The sequence below is a fragment of the Eulemur rufifrons genome, chromosome 2 (assembly GCF_041146395.1).
Source record: "Eulemur rufifrons isolate Redbay chromosome 2, OSU_ERuf_1, whole genome shotgun sequence".
Taxonomy (NCBI): Eukaryota; Metazoa; Chordata; class Mammalia; order Primates; family Lemuridae; genus Eulemur; species Eulemur rufifrons.
In genome coordinates, this window is record NC_090984.1 from 11,512,406 (window position 1) to 11,526,819 (window position 14,414).

Sequence of the window (14,414 nt, forward strand, 5' to 3'; positions counted from 1 at the left end):
TGGAGTCAGATGTTACCTCCTCCCAGAAGCCTTCCCTGAACTGTGGGATTAAGAGCTCCTCTTGGTGACTGCCACTGCCATAGCACTTCACCACCTGGACTCTCATTGTCTACTCGTCAGCTTTGTTCCTGAACTCTGAGCTGTGAGGGCATGAGCTGTTTGTATTCATCATGATATGCCTGGCACTCAGTACAATTCTGGGCCCTTGGCGAAACCGAGTAAACAGTTGGTGCAAAAAATGAGCCAGGAATCTCACTTAATTCAGTCTCCTACACACCCGGCAAACAGCCACAAAAATTGCCTGAGTGGATGTTTTTTGGCTTTCAGGTCAAATGATTGAGAAATCTTTATGATGTGCCAAGCCCTGGGGACATTGTAGGTGACAACACAGGCCCCATCCCTGCACTCTTGGAGGAAGAAACCTGTTTTAAGAAACCATGAAGAAGCCAGGCACAGTGGCTCACACCTATAATCCCAGCACTTTGGAAGGCTGAGGGGCTGGAGGATCACTTGAGGTCAGGAGTTCAAGACCACCCTGGGTAATAGTAAGACCCCATTTCTACAAAAAGTCTGTAAAATTAGCTGAGCGTGCTGTTGCATAACTGTAGTCCCAGCTACTCGGGAGGCTGAGGCAGGAGGATCACTTGAGCCCAGGAATTTGAGGCTGCAGTGAGCTATGATGGTGCCACTGTGAAAAGATTAATAAAAGATTAATCAAACTGATTAACCCCTAGCAAGACTAATAAGAAAAAAAGAGAACACACAAGTTACCATTGTCAAGAATGAAAGAAGGAACATCACTACAGACCCTATAGACATTAAAAGGATAATAAGGGAATATGAACAACTTTATACCAATAAATTCAACAACTTAGGTGAAATGGACAAATTCCTTGAAAATGCAAGCATGCTAATTGCAAGAAAAGAAAATTACAAGGTACTAAGGGAAAATTCAGCAAGGGGATTTCTCTATGTCTAGAGGGACCTAGAAAGGTATCCCAGAAGTTATTATTACGTTTTTTTTTTTCTTGAGACAGAGTCTTGCTCTGTTGCCCAGGCTAGAGTGCCATGGCCTCAGCCTAGCTCACAGCAACCTCAAACTCCTAGGCTCAAGCAATCCTCCTGCCTCAGCCTCCTAAGTAGCTGGGACCACAGGTGTGTGGCACCACACTGGCTAATTTTTTCTATTTTTAGTAGAGATGGGGTCTTGCTCTTGTTCAGGCTGGTCCCAAACTCCTGAGCTCAAGCGATCCTCCTGGCTCAGCCTCCCAGAGTGCTAAGATTACGGGTGTGAACCACCGTGCCTGGCCGCAGAAGTGATATGTAAGCTGAGACCTAGGACAAGTAGGATTTGAGCAGGTTGGTAGAATCTTGTCCCAGGCAAGGGAAGCAGCACGTGTAAAGTCCTGGAGGCTGGAATGAGCTTTTTGTGTCCAAAGAATAAAGTCCACTCTAATGACCCTTTTTAATGTTTGGTGACCACACACTATATCCTTCCTGGGTGTAAACCTCCAGGCCAACCTGCTTGGCTCAAACAAAAATGTTTTAGAAAGACCAAAGCAAAACTCACTGATAAGGCAGAACCCTGGAAGTTTCTGGACTATAAAGAGGAGGCAATTTATTCTGCAAACTATATCATTTTCCTCAATTCTGGAGCTAGTGTTTCCTTCACCGGGCTGATGAAGCTTTTCTTCCCTGTAGCCTCACGTTGGGAGTGCTCACAACCCACTAGGCCCTGCATTTCATACCATGAGTTCTTATTTTGATTTTTTTTCAACATAGGGTCTGGCTCTGTCGCACAGGCTGGAGTGCAGTGGCGTGAACATAGCTCACTGCAGCCTTGAACTTTTGGGCTCCATCCCATGAGTTCTTTGGATCTAATGTCCATTGCTATTAATATTGGCCCCATTCTGCAGAGCAGCAAGCTGAGGCTTCTAGAAAGAAAAGCCTTGTCTGAGGTTGCAGAGGCCAAGCCCTAACCACCGTGGCCTCCCACTGTCTGCCCTTCATTCCTTTCAGTTTGGGCACTGGTTGGGCTGTGGTTTGTGATCTGGGTGCGGGTTTCCCAGACAGCCCACTGTTGTCGCCTTTCCTCATGCCCAAGAGTTCTCTTGGGGAGATAGAAAAAACAAACAAACACCCAACTGTTTCATGCATTTTCTTCCCTCCGATTTGTAGAGGCACAGCCACGAGGTTACAGAGAGGTGCCAGGGTCTGGTGTGCGTTTGGGGAAGAGGTGGGGAGAGGAGAGAGTCCCTTTCAGTGCCCAAGTGTGTGTGTGTGTGTGTGTGTGTGTGTGTGTGTATGCAACTTCCTGCCAGTGAGGAAACTCTCCGCTCGAATCAGCTTTGGTTCTCCTTTCCCCGATCTGGCCTCACAGGAGGAGTTGGCGGGCAGCCGTGGGCCCCTCTGGCCTTAGCCAGATTTCCTGGCCAAACCCAGGAGGAGAGATGCCCTGGACTGTCTTGCTTTTTGCAGCTGGTGAGTCTGATGCCACCCCCGGCCCCTTGAGGACCCTCACCCTGCACCCCTCCAGCTCCTGCCCACCTTGCTGCCCTGGGGACAGAAACGGGTGTCTGCGGAGTCGGGGGTGCCTCCCAGGTGATGGAGGAAGCTGAACCCAGGCGGGTGGATGGATTTGACCGTGAGCCTTGGAAGCTCCCCAGGAGCATTGATTTTTCTTGTGAGGCTCCTCGTCGCCTGCCCCAAGTCAAGAATATCAGAAATATCATCACCCAGCCGTGCCCACGCCCCGTGACTCAGCCCTGCTTAGCCTCTGCAGGCTCCTACCTTGAGGGCTGGGGCAGCAGGAGGGTGTCCCTGGGGGTGGCGGCCGGACAAGGGAAGGCTTGTGTAGACCTCACCTGACCGGACGCTCTGCTCAGGAGCCTGCGGGCAGCTTGGGGGAGAGTCTGGTCCCCAGGAGGAGGTTTCTCCTGCAGGAAGCTCCCAAATCCATATTCCCCAGCACAGTCTGGGAAAGAAGAGAGCAACCCTCTGCCCTCTCCCCTCTAGCTCTCCCTCAACCCCGCTCCCCTACCTCCTGCCACTCTGGCCGCCTCCTGGCTGCTCCATGAACACCCCTGCGCCCCTCCCAACCTCTGAGCCTTTGCGCGTGCTGTTCCCTCCGGCTGGGATACTCTTTCTCAGCTCTTCGCACAGGTCCTTCTTGCTATTCAGGACTCGGCTCAGATGTCATCTCTTCAGGGAAGCCCTCTGGGGCCAACCCAGCTAACTCAGGCTTCCCGTCACCTAGAACTTCGTGACTCTGCCGGGGGCGTGGTGGCTCAAGCCTGTAATCCTAGCACTCTGGGAGGTCAAGGCGGGAGGATCGCTTGAGCTCAGGAGTTTGAGACCAGCCTGAGCAAGAGCCAGACCCTGTCCCTACTAAAAATAGAAAAATTAGCTGGCTGCGGTGGTGCGAGCCTGCAGTCCCAGCTACTCAAGAGGCTGAGGCAGGAGGATTGCTTGAGCCGGGGAGTTTGAGGTTGCTGTGAGCTGGGCTGACACCACGGCACTGTAGCCTGGGTAACAGAACGAGACTCTGTCTCAATAAAAAAAAAAAAAAAAAAAAAGAAAGAACTTCTTTTCTCCTAGAGAGAACATCATCTCCATGGGGCAGGCATGGCTGTCCATTTGTCCCCACCACTGTTATGTCCCCAGCACCTAGAACAGGGCCTGGCGCATGGTGTTGTTGATTAAAGTAATAAGACTGTAATTGTGTTGCTATTTAATAACCACTGCTATTATTATAAAATGACACAAACACAGGGACCCCTCACCACATGCCAGGCACTCAGTGCCTCAATGTTGCAGCAAGAAAAGGATCACTAGATTCCTGACGTACATAAAATCTAAGGCCCAGAGAGGGTGATCTACTTGCCCAAGGCCACACAGCCAGGCCAGCCTCCCCTTATTCTGCACCACAGGCTCCTTGGCGATCCCAGCACCGTCCATCCTGCTGGTGCCCCCACACCCGAGCAGCCAAGAGGACCCCATCTATATCTCATGCATGGCCCCCGAGAGCTTCCTGGGGGCGAATTTCACACTGTACCGAGGGGGACACGTGGTCCAGCTCCTGCAGGCCCCCGCAGACCACCGTGGGGTCACTTTCAACTTGAGCGGTGGCAGCAGCGAGGCTCCAGGGGGACCGTTCCACTGCCAGTATGGCGTGATGGGCGAGCACAGCGAGCCCCAGCTGTCGGACCTCAGCGAGCCTGTGCACATCTCCTTCCCAGGTAAGGACTGCCAGGGGCTCAGTTTTCTGATCCCGACCCTTTGCATGTGTGTCTCCTCCTTTTAGACGGAAGAGCCAGGAATAGCCAGACTTACAACCTGCCAGGACTTTCTTGCCTTTCCTTTTTCCATCCTCCCAGCCACCCCAAAAGGGTTGGTTCTCTGAATTGAAGTCAGCTCCCCTGGCTGCCTTCAGGTATAGCTGGATCCAGGTGCTCAAAGATATCAAGAATCATTGGCCACCTCTCAGCTTTGCTTCCTTGTGTGTCTTATTCTCAGGCAGGCTTCCCCCTCCTGGTGGCAAAATTAGAGCCATGATTCTTCCCATTTTGCAGATGAGGAAACTGAGGCACAAGAGATTCAGGCACTTGCCCAAGTGACTCAGCTAAAAGGTAGCCGAGCTGGGATGCCGTGGCTGCCAAAGACCAAGCATTGAACCTCAACACTATACTGCACCCTCCCCTCTCGGCCCCGTAAAATTTTTGAGCACCTACAGCCGGGTGTGGTAGCTACACCTGTAATAACAGCACTTTGGGAAGTTGAGGCAGGAGGATTGCTGGAGGCCAGGAGTTCAAGACCAGCCTGGGCAATATAGCGAGACTGTATCTATACAAAAATTTTTTAAAAATTTGCCAGGCACAGTGGGTCAGGCTTGTAATCCCAGCACTTTGGGAGGCCTAGGAGGGAGGATCGCTCAAGCCCGGGAGTTCAAGGTTACAGTGAGCTATGATAAGCCACTGCACCCCAGCCTGGGTGACAGAGTGAGACCGTGTCTCTACAAAGAAGAAGCAGCACTAAATGGGTTGAGAAGAAGCCAGCACTGTCGGTGCTGGGGCAAGAGTATTGTAGGCAGAGGAAACAGGCTGTGCAAAGGCCCTGAGGTTGGAGTGTCCCTGATGTGTCTGAGGAACACAGAGGAGCCCAGTGTGGCTCAAGTATAGGGAACAAGGAGGAAAATGGGGGGCAGACAAAAGCAGGGAGGTGACAAGGAGGATTGTGTTGGGTCTTGTGGGCTGCAGCAAGGACTTTAGCTTTTCATCTGAGTGAGACAGGAGCCCCGGGAGGGCTGATGTCTTTTTCTGGTCTTCCCAAGAGTGGAGGCTGGGCATGGGTTATAGATCAGGAAGTAGGAGCCAGAAGCCTTCAGTGGCCCTCTGTGTCACCATCAACCTTCCCAATGCAAAGAGCACCTTGTTGGCAGCTGAGGCTTGCAGGCAGTGATGACAGAACAGTTCTGTGTCCTTCCAGGCCTCGAGTTCCTCTGTCAAAGGCCCCCTTCTCTCACCTTGGCCTTGTGGTCTTGAAGTGAGGGGGTGACAACTGCCCCAAATGAATGAATGAACAAGGCCTGGCATTGTGAGAATACCAAGTGTCTGTCTTCTCCTTCCTCCTCCTGGCTTAGCTCCTGACCTCTACCCGGGTGAGGTCATCTCTCTCTGCCGGGAGGGGAAGCTGAGTCCTTTGCAGAGAAGGAAACTCTGGCACTGTCACTCCCATGCCTCTGTGGTGATCTCTGTGTGGATCTCAGTGTCCACCGTTTGGCTAGGGGTAGATGCCATCTGACCCACTGGAACCCAGACTATAAGTCACTAAAAACTTGACTCAAACTGGCTTCAGCAACAAAAAGGGATTTGTTGGTTCACTGAACTGAAGTCAGCTCACAGGCCTGACTTCAGGTATGGCTGGATCCAGGTGCTCAAAGATGCTAGGCCTTTGCCCACCTCTCAGTTCCGCATTCTTGTGTGTCTTAGGCAGGCCCTCCCCCTCGTGGTGGCAAAATTGTGCCCGGCAGCTTCAGATATGTCTCCTACCAGTTCTGCAGTGCTAGCCGAAGAACTAAACCTCTTTTCCCAGTGGTCCAGCCAAAGTCCCAGAATTAGTTTTCATTGGCTCCGCTTGGACTACATGCTCATCTCTGAACCAATTACAATAGCCAAGGGGGAGGGAATACGCTAATTGGCTGGACACAAAGTTTGCTAAATCCTTGGGGTTCAGCAATACCACACAGCAAGCCACACAGTTAGAGGTAATGGGGAAAGAGCTGCCTCCTCAAAAGAGAGAAGACAGGTGTCCCACCCTCTCCCTGTCCCCCTCAGCTCCATAATCTGCCCACTTTCTCTTTTCCCATTTTCCTCTAGTTCCCACTTGGATCCTGGTGCTGTCCCTGAGCCTGGCTGGAACCTTCTTCCTCCTTGCGGGGCTGGTGACCCTTGCCGTGGTAGTCAGGAAAGGTAACAGCACACAAAGAAAGCATGGCCCACGAGCTGCTGGTTTGTAACTTCTAGAACATGCAAATGTGCTCACACACCCATTTTTTTAGGAGCACAGAGGCAGATAGCATGGAGAGGTCTTACTCCAAAACTTAGCTGTGAAAACACCTTCCAGAAGAGACAAGAAAATTCCCTGTGAGAAAATTCTGGAGAGCAGGGAAAGTTGATACAGTCTTTATTTTTACTGTGGTAAAATATATTCTACATAGCATGAAACTGACCACTTTAACCATCTGTAAGTGCACAGCTCAGCGGCATTAAGCACATTCGCTCTGCTGTGCAACCACCGCCACCCTCTCCAGGACTTTCCCATCTTCCCAAACGGAATCTCTGTCCCCGTGAAGCACTCACTCCCCCTCCCCCTCCCCCAGCCCCTGTCAACCCCTGAAATTAATAGTTTTAAAGGAATACAATTTTACATGCTTGTACCTCATTTGAAGTTTTTACCGACACTCGTTAACTCGTGTAACTTAAAAAAGAAATGTTTGTAGTAGCCGGTGCCGAGTGGCGAATTTGCCCTGGGAGGGGAGGCTGGTTTGCAAACGTATGAGAGGGGCCTTCCGGGGCGTTCATTCTTTTGACTTTAGAAAGTGGTGGGATGCAGCCAGGACCAAAATCTAACAAGGGCTTGTTTGTTTTTTCTTGCAGTTAGAGTCAAAAATTTACAGAGGAAAAGGTGAGACCCATTCCTGGAGGCTCTCAGAGGGTGGCTGGGGGACAGAGGACACTTTCCTGGCTGGGTGGGCGCTCCACCCCCAAACAGCACCCCCTGGAGGGAGGGTCGCGTAATGGAAACAGGTGGTGCCATTTATTAAGCACCTACTGTGTGCTGGGCACTGCACTGGGACTCCCTGATGTCAGAGCTCACCTTATCCTCACAGCAGCCCTGGAAGCAGGCGCTGTGAACAGTCCCACGGTACGGATAAGGGGACTGAGGCTCAGTGCGTCACACGGGGACCAAGTGGCTGAGCCTTTCTTACATCCATTTGCCACCGGTTGCCAGAAATTGTTCCAGTCGTTCTAGATATCCACAGTGGATTTCTGGGGATCTTCCTGAGGTTGTGCCATAGCCAGTGGCCCTGGGTCCTGGGCACCAGAATGTCCCAACTGGCCCTGGCCTTAGTTTCTCTCCTCTAAGAGGCGGGGAGACACCCATTGAATCCCGGCGTCACCTGGCTGCGGGGCTCCTACAGGAGAATTTCCATCTCCTAGTCTTTTCTTCCACCTGGCCGAGGGGCTGTCACACAGTGTGACACCTCTGCAAATCTGTGTCTTTCTCTTTCTGTCGCGTTCCCTGTGGGGGCACATTTTAGGGAGGATTCATGGGTAGGTGGGTGAGGAGTGAAGGCGAAATATATTGGGTCTGGTTTGGGGTCAGGGCTTTCCAGAATAAGCCTCCTGTCTCAAGGGGCAACTCCAGCACCCTGTCACTCTCTCCTCAATCCCTTTGCAGAGATCAAGAATCCTGCTGGGCCCAGATCAACTTCGCCAACACAGGTCTGTGTCTTCCCTGGCTGCACCCGGGCAAGATCGCCACTTCACACCCTTGTCATTTGCTACTCGAACCTTTCCTGCAGCAGCTGGTTCCCCTTAGGGCAAAATACACCCTCTCTGTTACGTCCCCTGGGCTCCCACCTTCTCTCCTTGCCCCACCTCCTCCAGGAAGCCTTCCTTGACTCCCTAGACAGGGTTTGTGCTTGCTACTTCCATGCGCCAGCACCCCACCATTCTTCTCACCCCTCAGTGGAACCACAGTTAAGTATTCATTAGGTGGGGTCACCCCACAGGGGAAGGACTCTGGCGTCTGTCTCTGGCCTCCTGCCCTGGGGCTCGGGTTGCCTTCCAGACGTGTCATTCTGCCGGCTTCCACGAGGGGGCGCGCGGCAGCCAGGCCGGGATGTGCGATGCTCCGCTGCAGGGGCCCCGAGCAGGGAAGTTCTATTCTCTGTACTTCATTCGCTGTCCGAAAGCATTGAGCACCTTCTCTGTGCTAAGATCGGGGAACGGTCCGGGCACAGTGGCTCACGCCTGTAATCGCAGCATTTTGGGAGGCTGAGGCCGGAAGATAGCTTGAGCCCAGAAGTTGGAGACCAGCCTGGGCAACATAGCAAGACCTCGTCTCTTAAAAAAAAAATTACCCAGGTGTCGTGGCGCGCACCTGTAGTCCTGCTACTTGGGAGGCTGAGGCAGGAGGGTCACTTGAGCCCAGGAGTTGGAGGCTGCAGTGAGCTGTGATGACGCCACTGCACTCCAGCCTGGGCAACAGAGCAAGACCTTGTCTTAAAAAATATACACTAATAAGATCTGGGAGGGTCCCGGATGACCAAGACAGGGGCAGTCTCGTTCCAAAAACAGCCAGTGGTGCCACCAGACCATGTCTGGGACAAGGCTCGTGGTCCCCGGAAGAAGTGATGTTTAAGCAGAGCCCTGCAAGAGAAGGAATAGCTGGGTGGGTGATCTAGCAATTGGGGGGAGCCTGGCGAGGGGGAGGAGCGACAGGTGTTCCTTCTGGATAGTGAGAGTTAAGATAAGGCACCCATTATTTGCCTGAGGGCAGCGAGAGGCCCCCAAAGGGGAGGTTTGGGCGGGAGAGAGACATGGTTCCATTTGTACATGTGAACAGTTCACCCTGCAGAATGGGTTGGAAGGGAGCAGAGAGGATACTGGGAAATGGCTCCCACCCCCTTCCTCTGGGGCTGGGGGCAGGGGGTGGGGAGCAGGGAAGTTAAAACTGCTCCCCAGCCCTGCATTTTCTTTCTCTTTCTGTTTCAGACATGTCTTTTGATAACTCCCTGTTTGCTGTCTCGGTAAGTGGTTCCTTTTCCTGGAACTGGTTTCCTACTGACTGTCCTAACTGCGGAAAGGAGGGGCGGCCACGAGGCTGGATCCATGTGCTGTCGCTGAGCTTGGGGGGCTAGGAAGAAGCCCAGAGTCACTCAGCAGGGGCTCCTTAGTGAGCAGAAAGTTGGCTCTGAAAAGCCGGGGGGCAGAGGACTGAAGGTGGCAACAGGTGGACCCCCCAGGGCTGCTTGCTATCGTGGTCAGCACTGCCTTTGGGCCCAGTTAGGCCAACCCCTCTGAATGGTGACAGAGGATTCCGAGTGACCTGGTGGCCTCTTTGAGCTTACTCATGGAGCCTCATGACAATATGACGTATGCTGTGGTCCCATCCTGGTACAAAGCAGTCTAGTTTTGTGTTCAGTCTCAAGGACTTCACTTAACTGTCCCACTGTGTTTCCATCTAGGGGAGAGTCTTAACGAACCTGCCCCCTTTTTGAGGGGTATTGTCCCCCAACATGTTGGGGCAATTGAGGTGGGAGCTATGGAGGGTTCTGAGTGGAGGAGGGAGGCAACCCAATTCAGGTGTTCACTGGCGCTCTCTGGTGGCTTCTGCAAGGAGATCAGATGGGGGCCAAAGTGGTGGCTCCCCTGCGGGGCCAGGGGTGGGTGGTTTGGTCCGGTGTGTTGGCGGGTCAGGGTAGATTCAGGGAATGGGAACGCAGCACTGTTTTTGTTTCACTTTCTGTTTTTTGTTTTTTTTTTTTTTTTGAGACAGAGTCTCACTCTGTTGCCCGGACATTCAGGCTAGAGTGCCATGGTGTCAGCCTAGCTCACAGAAACCTCCCACTGTTGGGCTCAAGCAATCCTTCTGCCTCAGCCTCCCGAGTAGCTGGGACTACAGGCATGTGCCACCATGCCCGGCTAATTTTTTTTTCTATATATTTTTAGTTGTCCAGCTAATTTCTATTTTTAGTAGAGACAGTGTCTCGCTCTTGCTCAGGCTGGTCTCGAACTCCCGAGCTCAAACAATCCACCCGTCTCAGCCTCCCAGAGTGCTAGGATTACAGGCGTGAGCCACTGTGCCAGACCTGTTTTTGGATCAACGAACGGGCCAAAGGGGAAGAGGGAGGGTCGGGGGTGGGGGGTGGGGGTGGGGACAGGCTTGGAGGGACAAGAACTCAGAGACTGCCACTGCAGCTGGTGGTGCCCGAGAGCAGATGGGGACATGGGTCTGGAATTCTGGAGAGAGGTCAGTTCGGGAGATGAAGACTCAGAGCCACTGGGCTACAGATGGTGGGAAGGAAGGGGGCTTGGCACGCGCCAGTCAGACCTCAAATCCTGAGCGTGTAAGGACAACCTGGCGGGCAGGGCAAATTCTAAAAGTGTCCATGAGCATCCGCACAGTTCAGGATACCATCCCGGTGATCCCCTCTGCCCCCCTTTTAAGGCATTTTATTTGTTTGTTTTTTTACTTTTTTTTTTTCTTAAATTAGACATGGGGTCTCACTGTGTTGCCCAGGCTGGACTCAAACCCTTGGCTCAAGCGATCCCCCTGTCTTGGCCTCCCAAAGTGCTGGGATTACAGGCATGAGCCACCTCACCGGGGCTCTAGTTTATTTTATTATGGTAAAATACACATAACATAAAAATTTACTGTCTTAACCATTTGTTCTTATTACTTTGCCCAGTGAATGTCCCCATCTTAACCATTTTAAGTGTATAGTTCAGCGTCATTAAATATATTCATGTTGTTGTACAACCATCAGCACCATCCATTTCCAGAATTTTTTGTCTTCCCGAAATAGAACTCTGTACCCACTGAACACTGACTCCTCCTTCCTCCTTCCCTGACTCCTCCTTCTTCCTTCCCTCAGCCCCTGGAAACCCCCATTCTACTTTCTGTGTCTGTGGATTTGCCTGTTCCTGGACATTTCATATAAATGGAGTCACACAATATTTGTCCTTTTGTGATGGCCTATTTCACTTAGCATAGAATGTCTTTTTTTTTAATTCTATAGACTGTTCTCTAGAGCAACATAAAATATCTTCAGTGTTCGTCCATGTGGTACCATGTGTCAGAGTTTCTCTCCTTTGAAGGCGAAATGATATCTGACCATATAGACGGACCACGTTTTGTTGAGCCACTCATCTGTTGCTGTACACGGGTTGCTTCCACCTTTTGCCTATTGTGAATAGCGCTGGGGTGAACACGGGTGTGCAAATATCTGAGTCTCTGCTTTCACTTCTAGTTTCTCTCTGAAGCGTTATACAAGCTGTGCTGTTGGTTGAGACAATAACGAAGTAGCTGACATGTCTCTAGCTTTTACCATGCCCTGGCTGAGGGCCTGATGTTCAACCGTATAACACCCTATGAGGTGGGATTGATGATTTTCTTTTTGCGAACTAGGACACTAAGCATAGTAAATTGGCTTTACGAGGGTGGCTCAGCGAGGGAGAGGCAGGACTGTGAGTGGAACCCAGCCTGCTCTCCACCACCTGGCTTCAGTTCTAGCAAGCTCATCTCTCCTTGTCTCTCTGTTGCCCAGGCTAGAGTGCGGTGGCATCATCATAGCTCACTGCAACCTCAAACTCCTGGGTTCAAGTGATCCTCCTGCCTCAGCTTCCTGAGTATCTGGGGCTACAGATGCACATGCCACCACACCAGCTAATTTTTCTTATTTTTTGTAGAGATGGGATCTCGCCATGTTGCCCAGGCTGAAGTGAAGTGGCACAATCATAGCTCACTGCAGCCTCCAGCTCCTGGGCTCAAGCGATCTTCCACCTTAGCCTCAAAAGTAGCTGGGACTATATGTACGCACCACCATGCCAGGCTAATTTTTCTTATTTTTTGTAGAGATGGGGTCTCACTATGTTGCCCAGGCTGGTCTCAAACTCCTGGGCTCAAGCAATCCTCCCGTCTGGGCCTCCGAAAGTGTTGGGATTATAGGCGTCAGCCACTGCGCCTGGCCGAGGGTAGACTTTTGAAGGTGGTTTTGAGGGAGCACAGAATGGGAGGCAAGAAGCAGATAATAGTAATGGCTGTGTGCACTTAACATAGAGTTTCTGATATACCAGTTGCTTTTTCTATTTTTACTCCTTTAAGCCTCATAGCAATCCTAGTAGGTGGGTACTAAGATTATCCCTATTTTGCAGAAGGGGAAACTGAGACACAGAGGGGTTAAGTCACTCAACTGAGGTCACACTGCCTGGAAGTGATGGAACCAGGATTTTAACCCAGGCTCTCTGGTCCCCTACTCAGCAGAGAGAAGGGCAGGAGAATGGAAGGCCAGGGCAGGTGTTTGTGGGTGCGGGAGGGAGACGGGATGAGATGAGGCCTGATGGGCTAGGAGAGTCTCAGGCTCAGAAAGTGGGGACACACTACATCCTGAAACTCCAGATCACCTGGTTCTCTCTTTTTTCTTGCACGGACAAAGAAAATGACTTCAGAAGAAGACTCAGCCACCCCGGATGCTCGCTCAGGGACCACTGTCATCCCCGGAGACTCTGGAGCCCGCAAGAGGCCCACCTCCACATCATCTTCGCCTGAGCCCCCCGAGTTTAGTACTTTCCGGGCCTGCTAGTGAGGCTGAGAATTGGGGGCCCCCCTCCATCTCCTGGCCTTTCAGGGCCTGAGGTCCCTCCAGCTACTTCTGGGGGGCTCGGGCTGCTGCTCTCTCAGGGAATTGAATGAGGCGATGAACTGGACGCCTGGCCTCCAGTCTTTCGTCACAGAGGAGTGGGAGAGGGGGCATAGGCCGGCCTGGAGGCCGGACAGAAAGCAGGAAGACCCACTTTGGATTTTCAGCTCCTCAGGACGACCAGACAAGGAGATGTCAGGATCCCTTCTGGCCCCCCACTGGGGCCAGAAGATGTCCCTGCTCCCCAGCAGCACAGGATTGGGCACCTGCCTCTTCCCCACTGGGTTTTTTGAGCATAGGATACCCGGGGGTGTTTTCCGTGTGTCTGCCCTGCTGACATGCCTAAGTTATTCCTTATAACACGTACTGATATATATTCCCAAGGCCTTTATGGAGTGTAACTCTTCAAGCCTGCCACCTCTGGGGGTCCAATTGTTGCATGGCTGGGCGGTGAGGGGCGTGCATGAATTCACTGCCTTTGAGGTTCACCCCCCAACTGCAGTCAGGGAGGTGTTTGTGGAGGCCCGTGGGGTTGCGGGGAGCAGGGCAGTGCCCCGTGGGGTCTCTGCTAGGGCCCTTGCATTAGGGGTACCGGAGGTAGAATGATGGGGATGTGGGGACACAGGGACATTAAGGAGTTAGGAGTAAATGACATCCAGGGAAGAATGAGAGCTGGGGTAGGTGGAGGTGGCCGAGAGCCCCTTTGGGCCCCCCAAAAGGGATGGGGCCCTTGAACAGTAGAGGGGGGACTGGGAGGGAAGATGGTGTGTGTGTGTTGGCAAAAGGGACACGGCTTGTCTGGCACGGCTTGTCTGGACTCACTGTCCAGCCATCACTGGGGGAGGGGCGAGAAACTGGGGAAAGGGGGGGCTAAGGGAAGGGCTCAGAGGGGAGGGGTCGAGGATTTTTGTGTCCAAGGAAACAGTCAACGGTTAAGGGTGGAGAAGGGGCAGGGGGAACGGAGACGATGTGGAATAGAAGAGGGGCGGTTGACTGCTAGGGGAGGGGATTTTGAACCAGATTCAGGTTGTGCTCAGAGGTGGGGCGGGTCTCAAACAGCTTTAACAGCTGGGCGGGGCCATGGGCTGGGGGCGTAGTCTAAGCCCTGGCCACGCCCTTCTCTCAGGCCCTCCCCAGAGCCGGGCGCCGCACAAAGCGAGTCCCAGTGGGAGCGAGCAGCACAGGTATGGGGGCGTGGCCTCGCCCGGCTGGGCCCCGCCTCTAGGCCGGCCTCCTCACAAAGCCGGGCGGGGCCGGGGGCGGAGCCCGTCCTGAGGGGCGTGCCCGAGCCGCCGCAGCGGCCCGCTAGCCCGGGGACCGCTTCACAAAGCGCGGACGCTTGCGCGGGGCGGGGCCCTGGGCGTGTCCGTTCAGCCTAGCCCCGCCCCCGCCTCCCCGGGCCACCGCACCGCCTCACAAAGCGTGGCCGTTGCTGCGCCGCGGGATTGAGGGCGGGGCCCAAGCCTCCAGGGGCGTGTCCTCGCGGCCG

The 14,414-nt window shown here is 53.1% G+C and overlaps 1 protein-coding gene across 1 annotated transcript; it reads left to right on the forward strand.

Moving 5' to 3' along the window:
- Positions 1 to 2,450: 2,450 nt before the first annotated feature.
- C2H19orf38 (chromosome 2 C19orf38 homolog) lies at positions 2,451 to 12,872 on the forward strand. Its single transcript, XM_069495725.1, has 7 exons — positions 2,451 to 2,481; positions 3,930 to 4,238; positions 6,375 to 6,467; positions 7,155 to 7,182; positions 7,960 to 8,003; positions 9,279 to 9,313; positions 12,722 to 12,872. The coding sequence occupies exons 1-7, from the start codon at positions 2,451 to 2,453 to the stop codon at positions 12,866 to 12,868; spliced, it is 687 nt and encodes a 228-aa protein (XP_069351826.1). The 3' UTR covers positions 12,869 to 12,872.
- The last annotated feature ends 1,542 nt before the right edge of the window (positions 12,873 to 14,414 follow it).